Source organism: Numenius arquata, chromosome 7, assembly GCF_964106895.1.
Source record: "Numenius arquata chromosome 7, bNumArq3.hap1.1, whole genome shotgun sequence".
In the NCBI taxonomy this organism is placed as follows: Eukaryota; Metazoa; Chordata; class Aves; order Charadriiformes; family Scolopacidae; genus Numenius; species Numenius arquata.
In genome coordinates, this window is record NC_133582.1 from 2,882,670 (window position 1) to 2,903,342 (window position 20,673).

The following is a 20,673-nucleotide window of genomic DNA, read 5'->3' on the forward strand; positions in this document are numbered from 1 at the left end:
AAAATATCCTTATCAGTCCTGAGAATATTATTAAAGCAAGCCAATACTTAGTTCTAACAACCTGTTGTTACACAGTACCTATTTATTTTCTTGTAAATTAAAAAGAAAGTACTCATTTTTCCCTGCATGCATCTGCCCAGATAATTAGAGCCTTGTACAAACTGGTGAGAATTTTAGTATGACCTTAAGCTATTCAAACATGATGGCTCTAGCTTCAGAGACAGAAATACCTACTATTCTTAAATATTTTAATACCTACTATTCTTAAAACAGTACACCAAGCAAAATCCAGGAAAAAAACCCCAGAAGAGTCAAAGCTGAGCACCCATAAAACACATTGAGAGAAACTGGATGAAGAAAAGTTCCCCATTTTGTGCCATCAGCCTAAAGCACACAAAGTGCTCCTGCAGGGCCACTCCAAACAAAGCACCTTGCAATAACCTGAACGGGGGGGAAGATAGACTTGACATTTGAGTAAGTTCCCCCTGGAAAGAAGAACACTTGTCTGGAGTTGTACATGGGTCAAGTAATACTTCTAATCTTGCATTCATAAGCGTTATGATCCAAGATTGTAATCCCACCCTGTTAAAGATCAAAAAAGACAGTAATGGAGCAGACGTAACCTGTAAATTGTGACTTAAATTGTGAATTAAAGAAGGGTGATACAAAAAGATCCCCAAAATAAACATGGGTAGGCACTGACTATTCTTACCGCTGACCTGACTTCCATCTCATTTAGACTGAACTCGAGTTTACTTTGGTATCTCAGCTTGTACACAGCACCAGGAGTGCAGACAGAGGCAGAGACAAGTGTTATCCAGATAAAACCAACAGACAAAACTTTTTGAAACTCTGGACTTATTTGATGCACGTGTTTCTTAAGGAGGGAAGTGAAAGACAGAACTGTCCACAGAAATGATCCTAAAGTAACTGAACTACATCATCCAAGCCCATTTACCAGCTGCTGTAACACCACTGCTCTCCAGTGTGGTCCCACACAGGCACGTTTGATAATATCAGAGACGAGCAGGGCACAGTTTAGTCCTCACTGTACACAAACCAACCAATCTCGGCTGTGACCTACTGGGTAATTTGACCAAGGTTAACTTGGCAAAAGGCAGGAGACTGACTCCACCAGACTGCCTCAAAGTAGAATAAGAAATTCAAGGTTTTGTGGCAAAACAGGGACTACACGTCAGGGACTTCTACCTGTTCTAAGCAAAATTTGCTCCTAATTTGAAACTGAACTTGAGTTCAACATATGGGACTCTCGGACTACACAACCCAGCAGTGTTTTATAGACTTACCATTTTAATGTAAGTTATCACAGGTGAACAATACAGCTTGCCATCAGACTGATGACTTAAATAGCATTAAAGGCATTTCATATTCAAATTCTGTTCTCAGCAATACCTGGAAACTTTACAGTCATTCCCAAAACCATATCATTTTGTCCATAACAATTACATTACTCATGCAAATTACAACAGCGGCACACTGGTATGGTAAACTTAGGTAGACTGAAGCAGGAGTTGCCTGGTTAAAGGGAACAACTGAAACTTGAACACCTTCCTCCTATCAGTCTCTAAGATCAAGAAAAGACACTTCCTGTAAATGCTGTATCCGTAGCCTTCATATCCCTGAGTAACAACCTGCCATTGGAAATAACAAGAAACTAGAACCTCTTTGTCTAAAATGATGAGCTTTCAGTCTATCTGCAGCAAATGTGTATTTGCAGTCCCGTTCAATTTTATGTACGTTCAGTGATTTGGAAATGCCAGGCAAACATGTCTTATCTTATAAGCAACATAGGTCTGAAAATTAATTGACCGCAAGTCTGGTATAATTCACCTTACGGATAAAACAATTTAAAAGAATAAGTGAAAAAGACAGACATGGCAAAAGCACTGCAGGATTCATTTCAGAGGAGTTTCAGTTTTAACCCGCCAGGATGACTGGATTTCATCCACTCCCACAACCACCTGTGGGCATCAGCATTAAATTCTCTTGTACCTGTACTATTTTATTTACTTAGTTGAATAGTGCAAGGAAACAATTTAGATAAAATGACGACTGAGGTGCGATGGCTAAAATTTTACTGAGCTATGTATTAAAAAAAGGCTGAAATCAGTTAATGATTTTATTATAAGGAGCTCTGGGGAAGGGTCAATATGCAGATCATCATCAGATACACAATGCTTCACTGGCAAATTACAGACCAGTAAGAAAAATAATTTTGCAATGATGTAATTTTAACTGCGCTTTTTATTTGCTTACTTCTGGAAACAGATTTTGCAAATTCATGATCCGAGGTCTTCCACGAAGAAGACTCTCAGAGCAAAGTCACAGGAGCATAAACTGCTCCTCAGCATCAGCTATATTCTGGACAGCTATCCTTGAATAACGATTACCAAACTGTTAAGTAATCCCACTTAGCTACTGCTAAAGAGCTGATCCACTGCACTGTTACTAGTCAGTTCCTCTGTACAGAAAACCTCACAAAGCAGAAATGCAGCAACACTGAATTTTATTAAAATTAACACACTCAGAATGTTGCAACTCAAATATTAGTAGACTGTATCCTTTTTTTTTATTTGAAGATACAGTTAATGTAATTTTTATTCTTATTCTAAGAAATACCTTATAGACAAGATACTTTGTCTCACTATAGACAATGGACACCTGAATTTCTAAAAATTACAAACGCATTGAAGACACCAATGAACAGCTCAGTTTTTAACAAGACACTTTCTGACAACCTTTAGGATTACTAAAAAGAAAAAAAAATAAAATCAGTTACAAGTGTTAAATCTCTACAGATTTTAGTTAATCTGTCCACTAACACAAATTCTCTCTATAGAGTCATGTAGTGCATTTATTCTCAGACAGAATGTACCCAGCTACAGAAATACTCACATCAAAGGCAAACTCAGCCTTAGAAGTTTGTGACATTCACCCTCAACAGACATCATGAATATGTACGACCATTTTCATTTTGCAATCCATAGACACCCTCAGACTGAAATAGGAATTCCCTCCTGCAAGAGGGCATACACACCTCTTTGAAAATGAAGAAGTTGAGTAGAACCATTCCAAAGTTGTAAACAACCAACAGGAAACGTAACTGGAAGGGCTCTCTTGTCTTCATCCATTTGGGGCCCAGCCAGACAGTGAGGAGATAAATAGTGCTTATTGTCAGTGTTGGAAATGGAGACTGCATCAAGGGCCAGTCATCAACACGTTTGTCTGGGGGGGGTGAAGCAAACAGGAGTCAACAAGGTCTCAACAAAATATATATCATCATCACTTTAAGCATTGCATTTGTTAAGTATTCTTTTTTCCTGGAAACAGCAGCATCAGATAGTAGAAACACAGTACGCTCATTCTTTCTAGGGAGGTTAAATAAAATAGTTTTAAAAATCGCACTATATCACATTACCTCACACAGAGGTTCATTATGTCACGCAAGTTCTGCTGCCCGGTTCTACAACCCAAAACAGCGAAGCAAACAGAATCACTTGTGCCCAAACCCGACCCTCTAATCCCCCCAAAACAATTTTGCTTATGATGAACAGTGACTGCAGCAGCAACATAATCAAATATTCGACACCACTGAAAGTATCATACTTGTGCATGAAAGATAGACAAATTTGGCAAAATACTGATGAAATTAATAACTTTTATTAGTTAAAAATTAGGCACTAAAAAGCCTCCAGTTAATGTTATACAGGTTGTATGATGCTAACCAAGTACCTTTGCTATTTGTTATAGGTCAGTCTCATATGTTTCAGACAGAATACTAACAACGTTACCGGAAAACAACTAAATAAAAGAGTTTAAAGGGATGGTTCTAGTGGGAGTAATCTGTGCTGCCATATGGGATACAAAGGTTTTATTTACAGTCTCCTTCAGCCACTCACAAAATCCAGAGTTACACATACTCTAGGGCCCGGAATATGCTATATTAAGTTCTGGATCTGTATCAAAAAAGCACTCGTAGCCTGATGAACCAGTGACATCTAGGATTAGAAGATGGCTTTGCTACAGAGAAGAGAAGGGAGAGATTGCAGAGACACCTCCATACTCCATGTTTCCCTCCCCCCCCCCGCCATAGGATGGCTAATCTCTAGTTATAGCAAGAAATAAAAGGTAATTATTCCATAACTTTTGGTATTTCAGACACTGCACAGCTCTACGATACCAATTGGATTATTTTCCAGTTGTTTAGGCCAGTTGGAGTTCCGATGGGAATCACACCACAGGGCTCCTTGGGACGCTCAGATGTCTAAAACACCTGCCTTCAGTCATTTGTGGGCAAACTCACAAATAGCAGTGTGGTTGCCCACGAACTTACCTAGAGGAGAAGTTTCAACAGAGAACTCGTTTTCTTCATGGGAACCCAGAGACAGCAAAAAACTCTCTATATCATAAATTAATTCCTGATCCCAAGCAAGTTAGAAAACCCTTCTTATCTACAAAATGAGGAACTCCGTTGCAATGAGGAAAATACAGAACAGCGCTGCCATTACTCCTCCTCCGCTTCTCTCCCATTTCCTTGGTTGCCCTTAAGATCGTAAATTAGAACATCATTTTAGGAGCAGATTTCACGAGACCCTCTGTTTCTAATAAACAACACGTACTGTGATCGACAGAAAGACAGTGTGCGTCGCACTGGCTCTTCTTGCTTCTGGTTGATTTGTCAATATTTGATCTGCACGTTGCAAGTAAGATGCTGGGGGGGCTAAAAGGAAGTGGAAAAGATGAAACAGGCCTGGCTGTTAATTCCAGAAGAGAGAAGTCATCCTAATGCATGGGAACCTCCAACAAGGCTGATCACAGCCACCAACAGAAGCCAAGGGCAAGATAGGGCAAGGAGTACAGGGAGGATGACAAAAAATTCAGATAGAATGGCTGTCTGTGATTCTATGAAAATTCAGGTAGATTGGCTGTAGAAACACGGGCAGTGAAATGAAACTGAAGAAAAGACAGTTTCCTCTTGCTTTTCAGCAAGTCCCTGGAATAGACACTTCTCTGACAATATAATTTACTCTCTGTAAAACATGAGAAGGATTGCTTTATAGTACAGTGTAGGGTCTTGGGATGTAAAGGAAAGCCCCATGTTCTAGACCTCACAGAATGGTGAAATCACATCAGTGCATTGCAGTTATTAAACTGCTGCCTCCTTTACACTTCAGGTCCTGCTTGCTTTTAGCAATTGCTCTACCAATCAGAATTTAAAAATAAAAGATAACACCATTGAAAAGTCAAGAGAAATGGAGAACCGCCATCATCCACCTGATACGGAGTAACGGGCAAAGAGTCGACTCCACCAAGCAAGAAGAAAGGTGTCACTTCTTAATCAAGAGACAGCTCTGGGAATAGCCTGTGTGACACGCTTTAACCAAATCCGCATCTCAATTCAGACACTGAAGTGTGCAAAGAGCTGGGAGCAGGTGAGGCAAGAGACCCAGCTGCTTTCCCAGCCTTCTCACACCGAGCATTATAAAGAGGCAAGGACATGAGAGACTCTGTCTTCTGTTTTCTAACCCAGAGTTTCACGGTATCCTGAACGCTGAAGTGACAACACAAAAAACGTGAAAAAGGAAGATGATGTGAATTTTACCCCAGAGCTGAACATTACCACCTACTACCGAACATAGGAAACCATGACCTATTCCAGATTTCTTTTTTTATGGCAGGAGACAAAGATTTTTATATTTCAAAGGTTCACCAGAGGGTGAAAGGAAAGACAAAGGGACAACTTTTATGAAAGCCCAGCTCCAAGTGGGCTTTCCCTCCCGCTTCATCAGTGCTGTAAATGGTTCTTTCACCCATTTCCCACAAATACTACAGATTGAAGAACTTGAGAAAACCAAGAGATGTACTTAATTAACTCTGACAACAACATAAGAGCACCTGGGCAGCTGCCATTACACTTCCAAACCTGTATCATGCTTTCAGGCCGTGACCTTCCCTCTGCACAGGGTTTTTGGACGGTGAGACACCACATTTCAAGAAAATTCTTAAACGTATTTGCGAGAAAAGCACAGCTCACTGATACAGAGCACATCACATACTGCCCAGGGAATCTGTGATTGGGATTTTTGGGGGCCTGACCTTCTCCATGACAATTAATTATGCTTTGAACACAAAATGCCTGTAGGAGAGGGAATACAGTAGGTGATTCAGTACATCCTGCCCAAAACAGAAGCATATCAATAGTCCAAAGGTTTATTCTAATTCCTACTGTGCTAATTAAGAACACCCTGCATTTATTTTAAGGGCGTTTAGGAGACCCTGCATATGATTATTTTTGACTAATACTGTGGCATCAAAACCCGTGCTACTATTCATCCCAGAACGTGCTAGATTTAGAAACTTGTTCATCGCAAGATCTCGCCTGGACAATGCAAAGTAACTTGTTCAGTTTTAAATCAGCTCCACGCACCCTCCTTGTTGCACAGAAGGTACCAAAAAAAACAGTTTAATTTCAGCGTAGCAGGCAGGCCTGCTTGGCCGCGTTCTACACAGAAAACACAGTTAAATACAGACCCTTGTTCCAAACTGCTTTTCAGATACCCTCTTTCCAACCAAGACAAATTCACTCTCTTAAGTCATCTGTTAAAGTGACAAACCTCCCGAGCTATTCCAACACCCCTCCACCCCCTTTTAGCAAAACCAGTACAATTTTGTGTCCTACTTACTAGCTGGTGCTGATGACCACAAACGATTTCTGCAAATTATAGAGAACTGTGATAGCTTAAGGGGACACGTGAATGTATTAAATCCTGCAGTACTTCACACGCAATAGGTACATTATTGAAACATGAAATAACCTTGAAATAAAAAAAGGCTAGCTCTCAGAATTAAAAAATCCTTCCAACTGCTCTGAAGCAAAATTACCATTGCCTTTACCTGATTAGAATTGACAGAGACTGACTGAATCTTTCAGGGGATTAATGCACTTGTCTTTCAAATCCTAAGACCCAGATTCTAATTCGATCACAAGTAAAATCTGTTGTGAAGGCCCAGCATGTAGTAAAGTGCTTTTTTTGTAAGGTGGGAGAAGTTTCAGAACAAGCATGTAGAGTTGCTCCCAACTGTAAAGGTGAATCCAGAGCAGAATGAGGCATCTGCTAATATCTTCCTGATAGAAAATTACTGTTATATAAGGAAAGAATATGAAATCTTTATGTACACAAGGTTTTCCTGTCATTTTGCATATATAAATTTTAAAGTTTCACATTGCAAAGATGAGACAAGAAATAGAAGAATATACATATCTATTTTATATATATTAAAAAAATAATTGAAATTGCCCTGAGGCACTTACCCTTGCAGGATTTAATTCTTTACGTGGGGCAATTAACAGGAAATACGCACATAAAACTCTGATTTCTTCCTCCAAAGCAAGAACAAGAGCAGGACCAGTGAAAAGTACTGAATATCCTACCCGGTAATGTCCAAAGAGGACATAATTAACCTATATTGAAATATGGAAGGCAAATGAAGATGAATTTCAATCCGTAAGACTGCACTGATGGTGATCCAGAGCTAAAAATCACAAGAAACTTCTGTGAAACATACTGTTAAGTGTTTTAACACACAAATACTGCTGTCAAATGTGGTTCAGCATTTCCTTTCCAATAGAGACGATTTTAGGTGGTTAAATTTCCTGCATATTAACTGAGCCTACGATCGATTTTGTTTTTTCTTTCCTCAAGAAGTATGAGCTTTAAAAGAAGCAAACAAACGCATAGCGCAGTTGCTCCTACATTCATCAGGAGAAATGCTGAAACAGCACCATGGTGACTATCTCTGCTTTTAATATTACTGTTACAGAACATACTCCATAACTAAAATACATGGCTTTTGAAACTCCCTGCAATCATATTAGATTCAAAAATCGATACTTAGTAAGTCTTTACATTTACTTTAACAACATATGTATTCCTTAGCTATAAGGTCACTACTCACTAATTTATCTGGAGAGCCTTTCAAAGTTATTAATAGCTATTGATACTATTCTCAGCGCAAAGACACTTACAGTGCCAATCCAGCACATCCATCTGTCCAATTACATTTCTAAAGACACTGCAGAAATGATGGTGACTGTTTAAAAACGGTGAGAGCTCTCTGCAGATCACACTGTTTATTTTAACAAGGAGTCCTCTCAAAGCCCAATCTCAAGTTTAAGAAAGATTTCCTTAAATGAGTGAAATTTTAATTCCACAATACAAGGCAGGCAAACCAGTATTATCTAACTGGAGTACTGTTCTATGAACTACGCTGTTTTAATTACCTAAGAATTTCACACACCTTGTTAGCTCCACTAACACTCTAATTGAAGGATATTTCTTATATGGTATGTGTTTTCACTTTGTAAACATGTGAGAAACATAACTCCACACACCTTAAAATGTTTACAAAGCTTTCACAGTAAACTCCTTTGCAGTATTTTGGTGCTGCCCCCCTCTCCTCCTCTTCTTCCTGGTTACAGGTTAATATTCTATCCAACATACTTCTCTTTCTGCATTTGTATTAGAAATACTGGCTCAGTCCTGTAAATATTTACAAGTGAAAACAAGTCCACTGTGGCTACACAACCACTGCTCAGTTGAAAGTAAACTCAGATAACCTTCTACAGGATTAGACCCCAGCCTTTTAAACTAAATGGAGTAATGCATCAGAATCACTTGAAAATATGTTTACTGTTACCAGTTTGTAGAGATTCTAAGAAAAAAGCTCAGTCTTTGACTAACTAAAACCTCAGAATGTACAAGAGCTGAAGCTAAAAACTCAGCCTTTAAAACAGCACACAACTAACTAAGGCTGCACAACTGGAGACTGAAGACCCAGAGAAGAACCACTGCAAAGTCAAAATTGAGAGGCCACGTAATTTTCTATTCACTTATTTATTACAATTTTAGTAGAGCAGTTTATAGGGCCCAAAATGAATGACTCTTAGAGGTTTCCAGTGCTTGAATTAGCTTGTCTGCTTTAATACTGATTATTCATTGCACATACTGCACTCTAATCCTCAATTATCTCAGTTTATCAAGTTTCTTTATGAGAAATCCTATGACAGAGGACTGATGCTAGCACACAAACTAAAATAACGTGACTGTTGTCTCACTCCTGTTTCAGTCAGAAAAAGGTCTGTGTCCTCTTAGAAGGGACGGTGCAGACAGGTTCCTGCAGGAAAGCAAAAGGACTGGGACACAAGGAATGTTCAGTTTATGCTTCTTTCTCACCTTTATCTCATCTATCACACTTGGCAGTCTCTGCAGCCTTCTGAATCTATGGGTATTTCCGAGTCTGACAGGGTGAAAGGTACCTGTACCTAACTCAGGAACGTTGCAATCCAGTATAATCTACAAAACAAAGACCGTGAAACTTCCCTTAATGCACATTTTAGCTAAGAGATCTTTCCTTAGAAGAATTTCCCATTTTACTATAGGATATGTCGTTTCAGAGGCAGGGAAACCCAGGAGAACACGTAAAAGCTATAAAATGTTAACTGGACCCACTCCATAAATTTGCTCCTTAAATCCAAAGGAATTAGGATTAAATTTTAACCAATTTGTGATACTTTTCTCTGCTAGACTGCAGACCCACCTTTTATCAATTTTTTCCTCCTCATTTTGGGTAGTTATAAGCAGCTATCAGGTCACTCACTAGCTGCTTTTTTATTATTACTATTTATTTAAATAAACACCATATTTCATTCACCTGAAGGCGTGTTTTCCAATCCCTTAATAATCATTTTCATGGCTCTCCTCTGGATACTCTACAAACATTTAAATCTGCCTTGCACCTGTTTGACAGGGCAAATTAACGATACCAATCAAGTCCCTGCCACTTTCCCTCACAGAAGGATTATCACAATAATGTCGTAGCATCCGTGGTGGTTACGATTGGCAAGAAAATAAAGAGGTGAGTATGTTAATGGTAAAGCTAAGGATGACACGCACACAGTGCTATACGGGCAAAGGTTCCCAAAACGTGGCACAAAAAATGTAATTAAATGATTTAAGTAATTATTTTTTTTTTTTAAAAATACAGAAGAGTACAGAAAAAACATGCTTACTTTGATCTTCAAAAATGAACACAAATATCTCAGTTCAGTATTTTGTCTATCCTCAAGCTTTAACTGACCAAGAACAAACTGATTTGTTTGGACTGAGAACAGGAGACATCAAAATTTTACAGCAAAGCATTGTTGTTTTAACAAGCTATGAAACATCGAGCTGAGATGCAAGAATAAAAATATTCAGTCTCCAGCAGAATGAATAATGAAAGCGTATACTCTGAAAAACAAACCAACAGAACCCACAGATTTTAGGAGTTTGCAGATGAAGCTGTACAAATCCTGTTGCACTCAGGAATGAGACATGCCTGTCCCAAACCCAAAAGGACTAACAGGAGCTGCCTATAACCAGCTGTGGTTTGGTTTTTAATGTCAGGGCTTCGTAATTGACTGTTTAGTCTTCTTTAAAGCTATCCACAGCAAGGTAAAAATCAAAATACCACATAGCTAAGAGCATCTCCTGCAGCTAATGAACACCTGCGTAATATGCACGTGTTTCATAAACTCCCATTAAAGTAACAGGAATGCCTAATCCTAATTTGTTGTTAAAAGGTCAGATGTATTTTAACCAGTATTCCCGTTACTCTAACTAGCATCCTAGTCTTCTTGGAACTCCCATCACTAATACCATATTGTCTTTGTACACAGCAATTACAGGATACACTTGTTTCAAGACAAGGATAATAATGGAATTATTATGACATTCAGGAGCTGTATCAATGCACTATCAAGTCTCAGGATTTTCAAGTCTAAGAGATTGCCTTGTTCAAATTATTTTCCATTTACCTCCTCCACTGACTATAATTATTTGTGAGGACAGTGCAAACACTCGGCTTCAAGGAATAACAGAAATATAATCCTCACTGAAGCTTACACAAGATTTGCAAGGTAATAAGCCCTCAAGGCACGTAGCATTCTTCTGTTTGTCAAATCTTACTTTTTCAAACATCACAGAAACAAGATATATCCCCAGCGCAATGGTACCTGCATGCCCTTCCTTAAATGTTACAAGTTACGGAGTAAACAGATGAAGAAAACATGAAAAAAACCACAACAGAAAAAAAACCCAACCAACCCACAGGATGCAATTTTATGAACTAGTTGCAGAACCAGCCCGTGTCTCTGTATTTCTAAAGAAATAAAAGTGCTGCATGAAACATACTTCAACAAGCTTTCCTTCTACAGTGTTTTCTTTATCAAAACTTTTATTCAGACTTTTCTGGTCTTAACCAAAACTGTATTTCTGAGAGCTCACATGTCATTACTTCACACAAAAGTGGTGGGGTTTGGTACTATGAAAATAGTTGTAGGGGTATCAGTAAGCAGTAACGCAAACACAGGATTTATGCCCATTCAATGTTGCGATAACAGATTAGACTATTGTCCCATCTAACGCGATTCAGGGTTTTGTAACGCTGAAGGGGATGATCATAGAATAAATCTCCTCCACAGACGCTTTTATTGGGTTCCCCGAGTTAGAAGCTAACACCCTGGAAAAATGTGAAGGATTATTAATAACAGTTTAATAATAACTCTGCAAGGCTTTATCCAGTGTGGAGAGCCATGTGTCACACACATGGGACACTAAGTTCAGCACTGATTTATGTCTTCCCAACGTGCTAGCACAGCGGAAGGATGCTGATGCTGAACGACACAGCAAATATAAACAACTGATGTTGCTGAGTGATTTGGGGTTGCAGGTGAACATTTACAGACTCCTAGATGCAGTGACTGAACACAGAATCATAGAACGGTTTGGGTTGGAAAGGACCTTAAAGATCATCCAGTTCCAACCCCCCTGCCATGGGCAGGGACACCTCCCACCAGACCGGGTTGTAAAAGCCCCATCCAGCCTGGTCTTGAACCCCTCCAGGGATGGGGCGTAACATGTATGAGAAACAGCAATGGCAAGTGAAATCTACCTAAAAATAATACCAGAAAGCCATGGGAGAACATTTGCAAGGAGCTGCACTGAAATCTCTCTGATAAACTACTTGTTTTTTCTGTTTGCATCAGCACAAGGATGCTGGTCATCAATTTGGTTTTACAGAAGGATGAATGAGGTGGGAATTCTGTTTTGAGTAAAAACTACACAAGGAGTTATTGAAATATATTAGCTCTTCTCTTCAAAGTTCAGGGGAGAAGTAAAATCTACAGTTGTGAGGTTCATTAGGTCTTCTGTTAGCCTAACGTAAGTACATCAGTCAAAGCCTCCAGAGAAAAATAACACAGCAAAAGATTCAGAATTTACTTGCTCAATGTGCCTTTGACAAGCAGCAAAAATGACAAATCTAGGGAGAGGGGGAAAAAAACCAACCCCAAACCCAAAAAAACCAGACTAATTTTGAAATGCTGATTTTCAGAACATGAACTTAATAGGAAAATGTTCTTATACTCAAAGATGACCAGAAGAATGATCAGTGTCTGAATCTTTCACTCGCCAAGTATACAGTAGCAAAACCATCAGCTCGGCAGCTGGAAAATCCATACCCAAACGGGTGCTACAACTAAGTCTCTTCGCTTCTACAGTCGTGTTTTACCTTTCATGGTAACACATGGCCCCCAAAATCTAAGCTTTCTCTAATGGTTTCTGCAATAGTTTCTCACTCTGGATCAAAATTCATGGATTGCTGAAACTGAGATTAGACAGAGTAGAAGAAAATCTGACCTAGAGGTGAAAGTACTTTGGGGTACTCCATGTGTAAGTATTTCTATTGGTCATATTTGTCCTGTTAAACCACTAAATATTAAGTATAAACCCAGAAAACATGGTTATGAAGTCTCCTATTTACAGCCCAATAATTTAATTCAGCGCCCATGGTTTTTACCCTTTAGAGTATCTTAAACCATTTAAAAACAAGATGTTACAAAGATGATCTGGAAATAGAAGGACATAAAATCTCGTCAAGAGCATTAAGATTTACTGGCTCAGCAGAAAAAGTGAAGGACATGGGTTGTAAGTTCCATTCTTCCAGCAACATTCTGTGAGCAATAAAGCAATAAAATGATCTCTCATGCTTGCTATAACTGGGAGAGGGAAACAAGGGAATTATATCTATAAGCAGAGAAAAAAAAATAATAGAAAAACATCAAGGTCATGCAAACTGAAGCATAACATATACAACAGCAGGAAGAAGATACTGCAGAAAGAGATAAGAGGAATAGGAAAATACGATGGAAAAAAAACCAAATAGTCAACAGTCCACGATGATGCTGAAACAGAGGCATACATGTGGGAGGTGGATGGACGGAGAGAAACTAGGAAAGAATCTCATGGTACAAGCAAACACAACGCCATGGAGAGAGAGAAGACTCCAGGGCAGGAGTTAAGGATCAAACCACTGAAATTATTCAAGTACACAAAGAAAGGAGTTGAGTTGCAGGCACCTAAGTGAGTGGACCTGACACAACCAAGAGCAGTCCATGCCCACAGGCGAGCCATTATCTTGCATCGAATGCAAGCCAAATTTGAGGTCGCTTAATCCCCCTCACCTTCCACAAGACAAAGGCAAACTAGCTCAGGTTTATCTTCAGATCCAAGCACACACAATGGCAGTTAATACAAAACACATTGCACTGAACCCATCTCTAGGCTTGCCTTGGGGCTACTTATTGCTTTGCAATCTACGATCCAGGGTGCAATCCTGAAAATACCCACAGAGCTGACACCCGAGACTCAGCAGGTCTGAATTTCAGAGCTGCCTTCACTTATTTCCTTAAAATGCCCCAAGACCTTGAAGTCCATACGCTCAGAAACACTTGAGACTTGACAAAATTGAGTACCGTTGTCCAGAAACTACGTATCCCCCCATCAACATCTTCCTAGAGGAGATGTCAGTCAGATAGTCCCCCACACAAGAGTTCCTTATGAAATCCAATGGTAGCTTCAACTTTGTTTTCAACTACAGCTTGAGAAAGCAAAACTCTTTCCATACATACAACACACAACAGTTTATTTGTCAGAGCAGTCCTACCTCAAGGATCAGATGTGCCCTTAAAAGCACACCGTCCCAGCTTCTGTGCTCCAGGAACACTCCACTCATATCAACATCCTTTAAAAGCCAAAGCTCTAATTCTTTTTATGGCCAATTCTTTTTAGCTAAATGAACTCTCATTTAGTGCCAGTTTTTCATTTGCCTTACCTCAAAAAACTCTTCAGTACACACCACAGCCTTCCTCCCCACCCCAGTCTCACACCCTAGTAAATTCTTACTCCCAAAGTTCTCTCCATGTCTTCTTGGAGCCTTTCATCTAAGTACTCCCTTAATCCTTTCCATGTGAATCTCGTAACTCCAAAAACCTGTCTGGACCGGCAGAGGAAAAAGTGGAGCCTTGCCTCATCCACTCCTCACAGCTCCTGATCCACAAGGCCTTAAAAGGAACCTCAACCTGTTTCCTACACTTTCCTCTACTAATTGTCCTTATGCAGCCTTTGACAATCTTTCTTGGTTGCACAGGACAGTATAGAACAGCTGCCTTGAAGACAACCTCTTCTGGTCTTCTCATAGCCCTGCTACATGCCTCTTCACCACAAGCACAGCATAAATACAGAATGACTACCACAACCAACTTCTCATCAAGTTTCTCCAACCAGAGACACCTTAGTGTGAGGGTGGTGAGGCACTGGAACAGGTTGCCCAGAGAACCTGTGGCTGCCCCATCCCTGGAGGGGTTCAAGGCCAGGCTGGATGGGGCTTGGAGCAACCTGGTCTGGTGGGAGGTGTCCCTGCCCAGGGCAGGGGGTTGGAACTCGATGATCTTTAAGGTCCCTTCCAACACTAACCATACTGTGATTCTACCTACAAACACCAGTTCAACCACTACGCTCAATCAATGTACATAACCAAGTGCAGAGGGGTTGGACTAGATGATCTCCAAAGGTCCCTTCCAACCCCTACAATTCCGTGATCTGCTCCATGCTACAGATATTTCAACTACTCAAGAATTCTTCACTTCCTGTGTCAGTACGTGGCTCCAAGACCACACGTTGATTTGCATCTCACTAATGGCACGCAGTCTTAGCCGAGAAACACGATCTGTCAAGAACTCCACGGCCGCCATTTACAGTGGGCTGCAATTGGAAACATCCAGACATTTGACCTCCTGCAGTAGGCACTAAGGTCATGCAATAACCTGTAAATTCTGTATAAAGCAGTTTCCTGACCTTGCTCCACGGAATCTGCTTTAAGAGTATTTGTAACACCATAGTTCCTCCACAGATTTCAAGACATGCTATCTACATAGCTTTAAAAGGAATTTTCCGAAGTTGGGTTATGTTCTTGCCATTTTGTCCAAACATTTCCTTTTGCTTCTGGAATATGCTGATGAGTGTTCAAACAGAAGTTTGTATCACATTCTTGCTGCTGCTCTTCAAAGGCTTTTTTCTGTTTCATCTCTTTGCTGGAGCTGAGAGTTACAGGCGATCACCTACAACTCTTCCTCCTTCATTTTAGGTCGCAACTCAGCTCCTTGTCCATGGCGTCAGCTTTGCTTCAGGCCACTCCCTCAGGCTCAAGTTCTTGAAGCTTGGTGATTCAAAAATCTCTAAGCAGACATTTCCACCTCTATAACGTCCTTTTCTGAGAGATGCTTCCATTTCCAAAGGTGCTTGGTATCTGTTTTGTTCTGATTATCTGTCTTGTGAGTTCCTCAATCGGATAAAATCTCCTGGTGATGAAACATGGATGGAATTGTCCTCAAACACCCAGCAAATTGTCTTCAATACTGACAGCTGGCTTTTCTTCCCTAATAAAGTCCCTCCCTCCACTGATAGGCAGTTAAATGTGATGCTTAATGAAACAAATTGAGTAAGCTGGGATGCTCCTATTGCTCAGTTTGGTTGACAGTAGACTCACATAATCTAGTCTTTAACATTCTTTACTTCTATAATCAACTTCTCCAAGTGCTGCTTGTTTTTTCTTTGTGCTTCTGCCACAAGACAGCCAAAGCCAATTACACCAGCTTCTCCAGCTTCTGGTGTGTTTCTTCCTATCCAATCCTTGTGTTTTATACAGTCACAGATTGAAAAAACTGGTCCCTTGAGAAGAAAATTCTACCTGTGAGACAAGTGTCGTGCCAAATCACCAAGTCTGATGCTCAGCCAGCCCTCTGGAAGTTTAGAGCACATTCTTCTTTGTTTCTGCGAAACAGGCTTCATGAACTTTCATCTCATGTCACTCTCTGAAGAACTTTCATTGAGTTTCTTCCTGCCTCCAGCTTTGGCACAAATCCTCAAATACAACAAGGTACTACTTGCACTCAAACAATCCCACTGCTCTGCTGATCACCCCAATGAACTTTCCTCAAGCATAAACATTTGGGAACCTTTAGCCACGCTCGGTTTCTGCACGGGGAAAAGAACGAGGGACGACGAAGAGGAAGAAAGCGCATTTTCTTCCAGTTCTGTTCTGTGGACCGAAAAAGAACCTGAACCTGGATTTCCTGAGCATTCTTAACTCAGTCCCAAGATTTTCCTGGCAAAAGTTTTTATGGCAATTTGAGTTCCCACGGAATCTGCTTCACCTGATCACTTTTAAGGCAAGTAGCTGTAAGTTTCTCATCTTTCCCATCCTCATTGCCTTACACTTCTGACCCAATTGATAAAAGCTACGATTGATATTGCTCCTGAACAAGATGCTACTTATAAGACTATCCTACCACTGAAGTGAAAGTTTGCATCTTTCTCCTCTCTCCTTTCCTCCTGATGGAAAAAGTCTGTAATCTTATTAACTGCAACAGCTGTAAATAGTTGCTGTTCCAAAGCAATCCCACACAGCCTGGGATGGCCCTGCCTCCTTTTAACTTTCAGCTGCAAGAACAAGCATTCTCACCCAAAGTTGGTAAATCCTCCTGTTCTTTAGCTCAATACATTCAAATTAACTAGTTCCTAAAATAAATCTTTTTGATACAGGGTTTAACAAATCTCCTTTTTGAGCCACAGCCTCCTACGCCCCCTCCCCAACTGCCGATGGTCTCTTCACCTGTGTTTTGAGATTTCCACATTCTTCTTTCCTGGATCGTGTTCCAAGTTATTCATCTTAATAGTTCCCCCGGACTCAGCCTGGAACCTCCCTTTAAGTCACTTGCTCAGTCATCTAATCATACCCTTAATCCTTCCTGGCAGATCTAACCCCAACGAGCTACCCAAGCAGAGAGAGAGGAGGAAGCCCTGCCCTACCTATTACATGTTACTGGTCCCATGCCCGTATAAAAATAATGCCACGGCATTCCTAGATCATCTTTCCTGATAGTAACTGTTCCCCCAACCACCTTTTTTCCCCCCTGATGACTGCTGAGACCGAGTTTTTGTCCTTTCTACCGCTCCTTGAAGTTTATGGCTTTCTAAATTATCTCCTTGGTGAATATATGACCACAGTGAATTTTAGGCTTTCGTGAAAAGGGTCTAAAAGGACAGTCAAGGAAGGAGAGAAACAAAACTAGTATTTCAACAAATTAACATGCAAAAGTACATTAAGCTAAGGCTGAAAATGTATTTGATAATATATATGGGGAAAAAGTCACAGAATACTGTTATTATTCCCAAATGCAAGATTTAAAAAGCAAAACAACAACAAAAAAAAACCAACCCAAACAAAACCACAAGAAAACCTGCTTTAGATAGAACACTTAATGCTAAAAAAATAGTGACATCATTCAAACAAAATCTAGTTAGGCTTATCATATACTCAGTCTTTTTAGGGTTCTTTTTTTTTTTTCCTTCAGAAAAGGTCAGTTGCTTTTTAAATAGCACAAAGCAGGGGAGGAACAAGACCAAGCCTTTATGGCACAAAAATAAAGCAGCACAAGACTCAGTGGGACATCCCGGCACAGTTCTACACAAGTCCCATCACAGGAGCCCAGGGCAGCATTGGAAAACACCTGCCGGCAGGACAATCCTGCTGGATCCTGCTGAGAACAGAGCTAAAGTCAGACTTGGGTGTCCAATAACTAAAGGGAAGCAAGAACTGGACAGAATAAGTAAATTTGCTTTTATATGAATGAGAAATCTTTGTGTAGGAGTAGTAGTGGGAATAAAATTTCTTCACATTTTATTGTGTAATTTTGCTGTGTAGTAGTGTTTCAGTATGATTTATTGTGTAATCCTATTGCATGGCATCATTGGTTGAGCAACTTTGCTGCGTGGTATAGTTTTTTTATTTAATGATATTGAACATTAGGCAATGGTCTTGCGTGCCATAATTTGTGTTTTCTGTTGAGCAACATCACTGCCATAGCTCTTGACACAAAGGTGAATTGCATGAATTCATGTAACAGTGCTGAATTCATGATTTTTAACATAGATTCCCTCAGAGGTGGCAAATAGAGACTATTAATTTTTTCCTGAACGAAAACACATGCAGAAAAGCAGCAGCGCAGGCATTTAAGCAGAACTTAGGGCATTAAGATATGATTTAATTAAATGGCAATGCAGTATTGCCTCATAAATGCCACTTTCTCATCCAGAGCTACCTTGTAACTACATTGAGTGATGTTACATGTTTCCTATATCCATGCTTGACTGTGAAAAACTAAAGGAGAACCTGTTTTACATACTACCGGCTATTAAGGAGAACAGCAACATGCTTTTGATGGCTCCATCCAGAACTATCCTTGCAGGGATCCGCGGAAATCCAGAACCTGAACAAGAAACTCTCCACCCCTTACGCAAAACGCAACCGACGGACTTCACTACAGCGGAATCCTGTTTTAACAGCAGCGCTACTGAACTCAGAGCGACAATTTAAAACTCTTAAAGTAATAAAACTCTTAAGCATATTTTAGATGCCACCACAATGTCATCCTACTACTGCTTAAGATTCTCCAAAGAAGCATGAGGAAGCAATAAAAGTTTGCTCTAGGTGTAGTATTAATGTAAGTTACTTATCTTGACATTCCTTACATAAACTTGTCTTTTCATCCCTCTTTTTTTTTTTCCCCCCCTCTGATCATTTTTCTTACTACAATCACGGTCCAGACCTAAATAACATGTTTGAAATTCAGGAAACATATCAGAACCTTAAGTCTTTTTCCAAAGAAATTAAGTAATCCATAAGGACATCAACTTTGTACCCACATCTATTTTTATACCCATCTGAAAATGCTATTAATTGGCCAGAACAGCATCTCTCTCATGCGTTACCTGGCAGTCTATGAACAACTGTACGTTGCAAGAGGCAGAGAAAAAGAGCAAACACTGGTAGATTACAATGCAGTGCTGCTGCAAGCGTTTTTATTTGATCTCATATTCTGGCAGCTTTTAAATACAGAAGAAAAAAAAAAAAAAATACGCACGCAGGCTTAATTTTTAAAATATGGCAAACCCCAGAAGATAGGCTGGGAAGGCAATTTGTGGGGGGGAAAAAAAAAAAAAAGCGAGCTCTCTGTCTATAACATAAGATTAATTTATTATCTGACAGATGGCAGCAGGGAGGGGGGCGGAAAAGAAAAGACTGCTGATGCAGTAGCGAGCTTCCCGTCTGTAACGAAGGCCCCGCAATTCTCACTTATCACACCGCCACAAAATCCATCCACAGCCGCGTTCACCTCCAGAGTTTTGCTCCGGGTATTTCTAGGTTTAAAAATCAAAATAGCCTAGACCTCATCCCTGTGTGGACAACCGGAAAATAAATAAATAAATGAATGAATGAATGAATGAATGAATGAAGAAAACATTCAGAGAAGTGATTCTTCTGCCAACCGCTCAAGCCTACTCGTGATAGCAAATATGAAAGCTGCGACTCGACCCTGCTCCTGTCATTTGGCCACCGAGACCCAGCCATTCACGCTGACCCAACACGTGCAGGGCCACCGGTCACCGTAGCGAGTCACCGCCTCGTCTGCTGTCCCAGCACCGAAAGCTGCTTTTCCCATTTCTCCATATTCCCAGACATTTTTTCCTCTTCCTTCAAGCATCTCTTCCACGCTGCGGTTCATGGGGTGCCGATGCAAAAAAAAACAAAAAACCAAAAAAAAACCGGAGCACATGGAAAACGGGGGGAAAACAGCAGAAACCACACACCCCCCCCCCCCCCCCCCAAAAAAAAAAAAGCGCACTTAATGCAAAAGGAAGAGCTTCTGCGTGGATGGTAACGATGGTTTCCTCCTGAGTTTGTTGAGCTCCCCGCGATGCCGCTGCCTCCAGAAGCCACCGGAGCTCCGCCGATGGATTCCCGGAGGGCCTCCCTTACCTCCGACACCGGATTCCCGCCACGGCCACCCCAAGGCGAGGGGGGAACCCCAGGAACGGCGGCGGCGGGAAGCGGGTTTTGCGGCGCCCCGGGGTGCTGGTGCTGAGGGGACACACACACACACACACACACACACACACACACACACGACACGGACGGGACGCCCTCACCTCGCCACGAAAGGACACCCCGCGCCGTTACACGGGATTAAGGCAGGTGATAAACAAACGAAGCACCCGGGAAGAGGAGAAGCGGACGCGGAGGGGCCTGGACGCCCCCGTGTGTGTCGTCCCCCCATCCCCGCCGCAGGCCCGGGGACACCGGCCCAGGCCCGCCCGCCGCCCCTCAACCTGCCCCCCGGCCGCGCGCCGCCGTCTCCCGGGAGACGGAGCCATT

General features: G+C 40.9%; 1 protein-coding gene across 1 annotated transcript in view; it reads right to left on the reverse strand.

Annotated features, from left to right (window-relative positions):
* Positions 1 to 20,673, reverse strand: part of ELOVL4 (ELOVL fatty acid elongase 4) — a 30,708-nt gene that overhangs the window by 9,854 nt on the left and 181 nt on the right. Inside the window, exon 2 of the mRNA XM_074150841.1 lies at positions 3,059 to 3,246. Within this exon, the coding sequence (XP_074006942.1) occupies positions 3,059 to 3,246 (188 nt within the window). The remainder of the gene's footprint in view (positions 1 to 3,058; positions 3,247 to 20,673) is intronic.